The 9,596-nt window shown below is 39.6% G+C and overlaps 2 protein-coding genes across 4 annotated transcripts; one reads left to right on the top strand and one right to left on the bottom strand.

Annotated features, from left to right (window-relative positions):
- Nucleotides 1-3,594, top strand: LOC120109392 (54S ribosomal protein L24, mitochondrial-like). 3 transcript variants are annotated; one of them, XM_039123156.1, is made up of 3 exons: nucleotides 1-312; nucleotides 2,698-3,157; nucleotides 3,253-3,594. In XM_039123156.1, the coding sequence occupies exons 1-2, from the start codon at nucleotides 116-118 to the stop codon at nucleotides 3,152-3,154; spliced, it is 654 nt and encodes a 217-aa protein (XP_038979084.1). In that variant the 5' UTR covers nucleotides 1-115; the 3' UTR covers nucleotides 3,155-3,157; nucleotides 3,253-3,594. The 3 variants fall into 3 exon arrangements, with proteins under 3 accessions (XP_038979084.1, XP_038979083.1, XP_038979082.1); XM_039123155.1 differs by having other exon boundaries at nucleotides 2-312; nucleotides 3,250-3,594; XM_039123154.1 differs by having other exon boundaries at nucleotides 3-312; nucleotides 2,698-3,594.
- A 757-nt stretch (nucleotides 3,595-4,351) lies between these two features.
- LOC120109391 (oxygen-evolving enhancer protein 3-1, chloroplastic-like) lies at nucleotides 4,352-6,459 on the bottom strand. The gene is made up of 3 exons (XM_039123153.1): nucleotides 6,091-6,459; nucleotides 4,784-5,079; nucleotides 4,352-4,679 (listed from the first exon to the last, which is right to left on the bottom strand). Exons 1-3 carry the CDS (start codon nucleotides 6,401-6,403, stop codon nucleotides 4,581-4,583), a joined length of 708 nt encoding a protein of 235 aa, XP_038979081.1. The 5' UTR covers nucleotides 6,404-6,459; the 3' UTR covers nucleotides 4,352-4,580.
- Nucleotides 6,460-9,596: the final 3,137 nt, after the last annotated feature.

Here is a 9,596-nt window from a genome sequence, read left to right on the forward strand (position 1 = left end):
ATAGAGCACCCCCACGACACCCCCCCAGCCCCCAAAACCTCTTTGTTCTCTTCTCCGTCCTCCCCGCCGCCGCCTCCCCGTCCGCGGCGTGGTGGAGATTTCGAGGGCGCCGGACATGGCTTTCAGAGCACATGAGATCTACAAAAAGATCGTTCGGAAGGTGGGAAAGGATTCGGTACCGGCGGAGATGCTGGAGTCGGTGAGGAAGTGCCTCCCCAACAACAAGCTCGTCATGGGGAGGGCCAAGCGCGGCATCTACGCTGGCCGCCACATCCAGTTCGGGAACAAGGTCAGCGAGGACGGCGGCAACAAGTACTTCTTCCATTATTCCCTCCTCGATTCCGTGATTTCTTTTCAGGGTTCTGTGTGATTTCCGTTCTTTGATGTTCTCTTTCGTTTTGATCTTACCCTGAATGCGTTCAAAATCTGTTCTTTTTTAATCTATTTTATTGCAAGTGCTTAAAAATGCTATCTTTGTATAGATTGGTCTTGAGAAACTGAGTCGTTGGTAGAAATTAGGTATATATGAGTATTTATTTGTTTTGTTGGGGAAACAACTTTTGGGGGTTACAGGATATGGCTTGCTAGATTTTTGTGAAATTGGGAAATTAGGAGTTCCAGTTGTCGTTTCCTTCAGTTATGTAGAACTGTGCTAGTATTAATTTATGGAAATTAGTGGCCGGCTTTGCCTTTTCTCGGTGTTTGATAGTGTAGTCATCCTGACTGTCTGAAATTATTCCCTTACTTCATTTCGTTTCTGAACCAGTTAATTGCAATTAAACCCGTCATATCACATCACCTTGAGATGGTTAGGAGTGCTATCAAACTTGTAGTAGTTGGTAGTGATAGGCAGAATGCAGAAGAGAGGGGAAATTGTTTGTTCCATTGATCCTCAAACTAACATCTACATGTTGTTTGTCGTGGAGGTATCTATCTGGAATTGGAATGTCATCTAAAATAACTAGAGAAGGTCTTGGGTGAGTGGTGTGAAAGAAAGGTCTCGAACTAGGTATATCATCAAAGATGTACAAATAAGGGATCCATGTTGCACAGGAGAAACTTGAACTGCATGACTTTCATTTCGAGTGATGCAGAGTAAGATGTTATAGTGTATTTGGCTTTTCTTCTTTATCCAGTTGATTTTGTCTCACATCGACCTGAATAGTATGAGTAGGCTTCAGGGCGGCAACAAATTTGCGAATTGATCGTGTTCGTCGTGGGAGGTCCATTTTTACAAGTGATAAATTACTAGGATGAATCGCATACTTAAAGTTTGCTTCTAGGTCTCTTGATGTATGTTGACACCCTTTGATTGCAATGCACTTGCCTGTTGGTTCGAGTATAAGCTCTTATATCTTAGCACATCTCATGATTGTAGTGCCTGTAAACTTCAGAAGGATGTTTCTAATGTATCATAGACTTTATATACTAGTGATTAGTTTTAGTTGTTGAGTAGTGTTAGATGTCACTCAACTTGTTACAAGTTGGAGCATAGGTTTTTTTAAAATTAAAAATCAGTGATGATACAAGACCTCACCTAAAAAGGGCTATTCGAAAGGTATTATTTAGATTTTTTGGCCCTGTATAAGTATCCAAGATCTACCAAGTGCATAGTCGATGTGAGACTAAATGCATGCTTCTACTGGTCCTCACATGCTTTCCTAATTTAAGCCCCAGCATCCTCGTCAGGTTAAGGGTCCAAATCCATCCATTAAGTACTACAATTTCAATCACAAATATCATGTTTAGCCTATGGTCAACCTAAATAGGCTCGTGCTGCAACATCCCTAGTCCAAATAGGCTATAGGCTAGGTTGCTCTACTATCATTTGCAACAACTCAGGACTTCATTCAAAAAAGCTAGCAAAGAGGTGCTATTTGGGTTTTCTGACCATGTATAAATATGTAAGATCTACCTAGCGCATAGCCGATACGGGACTAAACACATGCCTGCCCTTACAGTAACCATGATGAATTGGGGCTATTGTCTAAATCTGAATGCCAAAAATAAGAACTGTACGTAACACTGTTGATGCCCCCCACTCACTTCTTGATGGGATTTACAATGTAGCTAGTCTAACCTTTAGTTGGATTTTCTCTTTAAAAAATTTGATAGAACCATATCATTTCTTTTTGACATTCTTCATTTTAGTGGTACTTATTTGTTAAATTCAGAACATCAACATGAATAACACAATTGCATTTCAGTTTTTCTAAAATTATAAATTAAAAAAAAATGAACTCTCTCCACTGTATCATCTTATCCTCCAATCTTTATTTCTTAGCAAGCTTTTAGAAGTGATTTAGTTTATCATGTGAGTTGTGGACTATCTAATTTGCATAAAATGCAAGTAGTTTGTGTTGATTTCTCCTTTCTGGCCAGTAATATGGCTTGAATCCTTTAATATGTTTTGCTAGAGCAGGACTACAATATCAATCAGGGGAATATACATCGATTCGAACATAATATTTAAACTTCTTTCTTGCTTGGATAAGTGAGATGGTGGCCTCATTCCTTTAAATTCTTGATAATGTCAAAAAATTTGCATCATATGCTTATTGTTATTTAAGGCCAGTTCTTTATATTATTTAAATATTGGCACTGGTATAGTTTATCCCTCTTTTCTGTACGGAGTCTGCTCATTATACTACCAATAGAAGGACACTGATTTGATCTTGCAATATTCTTGTGTTAAAGGTCAAGACGGACATGGAAACCTAATGTACAAACAAGGCGCCTGTTCAGTTATATCCATGACCGACACATCCGGGTCAAGGTTACAACACATGCTCTCAGGTGCATTGACAAAGCTGGTGGCATAGATGAGTACCTTCTGAAGACACCCTACCATAAAATGGAGACAGAGATGGGTTTGTTTTGGAAGACCAAGGTCGAGAAAATGTATGAGCAGCTTGGGAATATGGAAGTGGGTTTCTTCTCTCCTGAAGAGGAAGCCAAGATTGAAAAGGGCTTTGAAGAGCTCAAGATTGCCAAGAGGGAGGCTCGAAGGGAAGCAAGAAGAACTCTGGCAAAGCAAAGGCAGATAGAAGAAGGAAGAGCCAATGCTGATGAGACAATAGAACCAGAGCAGATTGAGGGAAGAATGACCGATGATGTGGCGGAAGCTGGGCAAGAGACTCCTAAACTGTCATGATTGGTGAGTCAACGCAATTATCATGTTCTGTTCATTCTTCCTATCCTCATCTAGATCGATCAAGCTATAGGAATTTGCTAGTTTATGATTTATAGCAGAATAGACTTGAAGATGGAAAGCAGGTCATGAGGAGAGGATCAATGAATGCCATCACAAGCAGAGGGGCCTGACCAAGGAAGATGTTTTTTTTATTAACCAAATGGCTTAAGTAGTTCCAGTCTTTTAACTGCATGGAAGGATGTTTTTGATCTGTTGTTTGTAACTGGGCATGATGTTTGGCCCATAAGTTTTGAATTAATACCATGCATATTGGAACTGTTAGTTGCATACCAGATTGATAAATTGTACAGCTTTTTCTTTGTTTAGGTGAATGACGTTTCATGGTTCATGCAAGTTTAGCCATCATAATTTACATTTAGTTAATTTCGTTTATTGGGGAATTTTTGAAGTTTTTCTTTTGGTTTGTTAATTCTGTAATGGAAAGCTTGATCTTGTCACTATAGCAAGAGGAATTGTCTTGAAGTTGTGGTCCTCATCAATCAATAATTAGGTTGGACTTCAGGGCTATTGCTTAATCCAGCTTGTTAAACCTGCAAACATGACTAGTTGAGATCTGCAATTCTTTTTGTCAAAAGTCAAGGATTCTCCTATTCCACTGTCATATATCTTCTTGTTCTTCTTAGCCTTCCATCCTGTCACATATGAAAAGAACATAGAGGAAGATTAGTTTCCTTAGCCAGGAGCATCAGCATGCTCAGGTAGGAGAGAAATTTTTTGCTTATAATGTTAATATTCTATTATTTCCAATGACACTAGTCTCTGGTTTTCATCCTCCAGTCTATATATTAATGTGTCCTACCAACTACTAGGTCACAAAAGCTCAGATTGCTAATTAAGTTCCATGAGTAGATCTTGTTGGCCCAAACATTTTAGGCATCTCAGAATCATGATGTCGAGTTCTTAAGATTACTTGACCTGCTGAATCCACCTCAGGCAGACACAAACTTAAAGGCACAACATGAGACTTATCATATAGGTTTTATCCGGCCGCTGCTTTGTATATTTCATTAGCTGGTCAGTTACATTTTCTAAAGCAACAGTGTGATTCAGGAACAAGGAATGAGTTATGCCTTGAGATGAACACAGAGAAAGGGATACTTGGTGTAACACGTTTTATCCCAGCGTTCCTCTTCCAAATGATAAAAGTAATTGTGATCGATCGATCCCATTGTTCTTTAACCTGAGGTGATGATATGAGGTCGCATCTCAGCAAGAAAAGAAAAAATGATATTCCAGTCCACACCCTTTACTCTTTTGTTGGAACTACAAAATCTCAAAGACAAACACAACATTGGGAACGCTCATTTGCTAGGAATCGCGTCCAGGACCAGTTTGATATTAACAAAGAATGAAGGGAAACTTTCCTCTAGCCTATTTTGGCAAGGACATCATCAAGGGCAGATTTGGTCGCCGCATAGTATTTCTCGGCTTCTGGTGTGCTCTTGATCTTTGCTGCATGATCAAGCTGACAACAAGACGAGGTAAGAAATGTTAGATAGGCATAAATGAGGTTGATATGTAATAGTTCAGCTTCTTCCTTTTTCTAATTATATATGCTAATGTATTTACCTCATCAATTGTGGCAAAGAGCTTCCCAGCAAGCTCCTTGAGGGGTTTCTTCTCTTCTTTTGGCTTTGCATCGATAACAGTATTGAGGTCATACCGGAGGTAAGAGGCCTTGAGGCGAAGGTCATTTTGAACGTAAGGCCATTGCTTCTTGTCTATTAATTCTTTTAGATTCACAATGTCCTTTGCCGACTCCTTCGCCCTAGCTGCAGCTTCTGCTGGAGGAAGTGGTTGCAGGTAGAATCTCTTCTTCAGAGGAAGGTCGAGGTCTCTTGGTTCGTCCGAATTTAGGGTCCCAGCTGTTGCATGCAAATTCATTGCAACATGAAAGCTGATAGTGAAGATACTAGTATGGTATTAAAGATGATAAAGAGCCAAACTTTTGAGGTCTTGGAGAAAATGAACATAGGAGTACAATAGATTTGAATTTTGATAGAAGATGGCTGTAGATAGAACCAATGAGGCATAGTGATAACCATTTTGAGATGGTTTAGGTATTTTTTAACTTGCATTTTTCTAATTTATTCTTTGCATATATCGACTTTCACAAGAACGTCATTGAACGCCCAGAAAAATTTAAGCTACAGCTTATTCTTGCTATCCTCATTGTGTTTAAAGATTTGGCATCTACAGATCACTTAATGGTTAACAGGAAACCATGGTCCGATACAAACTTAAATGAGGGTAGAGAGGAATTGGATATATTCAACAAACACCTTTGTGATTTAAGTGGAAACAATCGTGTTTTGCTATATTGCTTGGACGAATTATTTAATTCAGTCTTGAATCGACCAAATTTAGTTCATCATCTTGTCATTTATCCATGCTATGTACAAGATAAAATGTTCTACGTAATTGATTTTCTAGAAACTCCTAACATACCAAGTACTCCAGGCTACAAAGACCACACATTTACTTTTTCTATAACATACAGCTTAAAAATTTATTTTAACATCTTTCAGAAAGTATAACCAAGCAGGATGAGGGAAAAGAATTCATGTAGTTAAAGCTTAGTTGAGTAGACTTGAGTAAGACGAGTTTAATTCTTTCAAAAACACAATATTCACTAGGAATGATAAAAATTCCAAATGACATAACCCCCACAATTCACCACTTTAGTCCTTGAATAACCTCCTATAATTTGAATATGGTGAAAGAAAGTAGTGGTCTCACCACATAATATAAGCCTACTTTAGCTTTATTTTATCAATGGAGGAAACAATAGCAAGCGATTTAGAAAATAAACCTGGTTCTTAGAATGTAGCCAAAACAAATATTATAAATGAAAGAATGGGCCATTGAGCACTTACGGAGCCCACCGGAGGGTGGGGGAGGTGGGCCGACCTTGATCGACTTGGCCTCGGCGAGCACGGCCTTGACGAAGGCCCCGCCGGCCATGCCGGCGGCCGCGAGCCCCAGCACGGCTCGGCGCCCGCTCTGAGCCACGCCATCGCCCTCCGCCGGCCCCTGCTGGGCCCAAACCGTCAGGCCAACCCGGCCCAAGGGAACCCGGTTGTTTCCCGGCATGGCCAGCCGGCCCGAGCCGCTGAGCTGGAGGCTTCCTTCCAGTAGTGCCTGCGAGGAGCCGCGTAAGCCAGCCATGGAAGCCATAGCTTGCGCCATCTCCCGATCCCCACCCTCTCTCTCTCCCCCCTTCTCCGTGGGTTCCTTCGGACGAGGGAGAGAAGGCGCGAGATTTTATTCGGCGCATAATGTTTCATTAGGGCAGCGGGCAGGGATGCCTTATCTGCCCGTTGAAGAATTGGATAAGTTGGGATCCACTGGGTGATGGACACGTGTCCTATGTTGCGTATCGTGTACAAGTGTATCGCTGAGTTGGATTGGGTTACTCCGGCGCCAGTAGGAGCGTGACACGTGTTCCATAGGCGTGAACCTTGCATTCCACAATGGACCGGCACCATGGGAACCGTGAGATCTTAGCAGGTCGCACGCCCCACTAGTACGTTCAATCTTTTATATCTATTTGGTTCTTACAAACTTAGGACTAATTCAGTAAAATTCTCAAATTTTTTCTCAAAAAACATGATATTTTCAAAAATTAGGAAGTGTAACTATATTTTATTCATTTTATTTTAATATTGTACTGTCTTTGGTAACAATTCTTTATAGATCATAACTAGTGTAGAAAAGCTAAGCCAGAGTAAAGAAAATTGGATTTGTCTCTTCACAAAATAAAATTAGAAAAAGCATGCATGGTTCGCAAAAATGTCTTGGTATATAAATTTTTTAGTGTCAAACCTCTACAACATTTTTTTCAAAGTAAATTCTTCACAACATTATGTTGGCCTATCAAGAACTTTTATCTGTCCAACTTATGGGTAGCACAAGATCCACAATTCCTGGTAACAATTTGTCGAGTCTCTTTTACCAAAATCAGAAGTTGCTGAAGCTATTAAGAATTGTTAACTTTTTTTTTAAGTGTATTCATACTAGAAGTGTATAAATCATTGGTTGTGGCAAAAAAAAAAAAAAAAAAAAAAAAAAAAAAAGCTACCAAAAATTGCTACGACCCAAAAAACTTCTTTAAAACAACAAACATAACTATCCCTCCTATCCCAACTTTGCTTAAAAATATTCAGAGCTACTTCAAAAGGTTCCTCCAATTCTATGATGCTATATGAAAGCAGTCTTCTATACATAAAGAATCATTTATTGGTCGATTAATTTGATACATTTGATGTTGTTTGTTTTCCTGTAGTTTCCTCTTGTTGGTCCTCGGAAAAGACCAAAGATATGTACGCAAGCAGAAGTCACTGAATCCTAAAGATGCACTGAAATATGAGCAACAAGGAGGACTGTTCCAAGAATCCCTCTTCTTCCGGGGGTCAATTTATCAGTCTTTTTCTTGGTGGATCTATGAACCACATAGCCACATAGCATGCAATTCTATTATCAAATCATGTCATGTTGTGAGATTAAAATGGAGATTGCTAGAGTTTCCTGTTGACTCCATAATGACATTGCCATCATTTAACTGTTGCAGGATTAGTACAATACTCACGCCGTTCGAGCCATTACTTAGAATAACTTCTGTATCTGCATTGCATGACTAACTTCTGTATCTGCATTGCATGGCTGTGTCAGGTAATCACTACTTTTCTTCACGGCCTCCTCAAGGTGTCAATTGATGAAAATTTACTAGTTAGACTATTGGCTTGCAGAAATCTCCGCCATCATTAAGATTGTAGAAACTTTCTATTGTTTCCGATGAATTAAAACTTAAGATTGCCATGATTTCCAATGAATCTATCTTGTTGTTCCCTTTGATTTTTTTTTGGTTAGTTAAATTCCATATAATTTCTCCTTTGCTTCCCTTTTGGGCTTCAAGTCAAGCACGGAGCTTGGGATAACAATAAGAAGTATAAAATTATTGACACATTTGTATATTTCTTCCTCTGTAATCATACTCAACCAATAAATGAAATCTTCTACTGAAACTCATGAATTTTTCTCATGTCTTTCAATAATTCTTTGAGTGTTATTACTTTGGTTATTTAGAGAAGCTTACTTTAATGCTCTGGGATCACAGTGAAAGACTGGCCATTGCTTTTGCTCTATTAAACACTATCTTTTGGAATGACCATTAGGATCACAAAGGGCCTTCGGTATGCGGGGATTGCTGCACAGGAACATATCTACAAGCTTGTGAACAGTGGAATTATTTTGAGGGATGACCATCGATTTCATCACTTTCGCAATGCATCTTGCTCTTGTGGTGATTACTCTTGATCTTATTCTCGATGGCAGGTCACCTTTTATTGAAGGATCAGTAAACTTTTAAGTGTTTTTCTATTCCTTGATGATAATCATGCTTCATAACATAGATTTCACTAATCTTAGATGGTGCGCAACTATTGATTTTTTCAAATCCATCTGTGCTTAAATTGTGTTACAATTTTCTCATTACTAGATTGTGCAGTGTATTGTCTTTTCTAACTATTTGACTGTTTAACTTTGTTAATCTGTTTTTTCCTTGCATGATTCTCCTTCATCTTCTCTATACTCTTTGAACTGTACATTGTTATTGTTTTCTCAAAGCTTGTTCAGCAATATGCTGAGGGAGGCGGCGGCGGCGGCGGAGGATCCGGTACTTCTGTAATTTTCTGTTTAAGGAACTTAGCTCTCAGGTTGGTGAGTCTAAGTGGTGTTTCTAAAAGCTCCATGGTGAATTTGAAAACCAACACATCCACTCTTTTTTTCTTTTGGTAGGACACCACACGCACTTTTCAAGAACATACCTGTTAACTAATTGTAAGTGGTCAGGAATTGTGAAATTAGAATATTGACATCAAAATCCAGTTGAATATTTTCATCATCTATGACTTGTACTAAGTTTCTGCAGAAGGAAAAAACGGTAGCACAAACTTAATCCAAAGGTTTGAGCTTAAGCTACCCATTCATCTTTAGAATTTGATGTTATCTTATCGATTAATCTTTCATCTTTTCTGTTATTTTTCCATTCATTGTTAATGGAGAGAATGGACACTTTCTGCAAGATGAAATTCTGTGGGGTAAGCTTGATGGACTAGGTTGCAGAGCATGCATGCGGGGATGGAAAGGTCGGGGATCCATTAGCCAATGAAGGATGGAAGAAAGGGGTCCATAGTGATTGCTCAATGCGCTCCTAGACGACGGAACAGTGCTCTGGGGAAACTTCTAACGGATAGTTTCCTGCCGGAGAACTCTCCGTCGGTGTCGACGCCGGCCTAGGCGAAGTGGTCTCCGGCGTCGCGGGAGGCCGGTCGTCCATCCGGGTGGCGGGACTAACGACGGGACCTGCTAACAGCTCGACGGA

This window comes from Phoenix dactylifera, unplaced genomic scaffold (assembly GCF_009389715.1).
Source record: "Phoenix dactylifera cultivar Barhee BC4 unplaced genomic scaffold, palm_55x_up_171113_PBpolish2nd_filt_p 002107F, whole genome shotgun sequence".
Taxonomy (NCBI): Eukaryota; Viridiplantae; Streptophyta; class Magnoliopsida; order Arecales; family Arecaceae; genus Phoenix; species Phoenix dactylifera.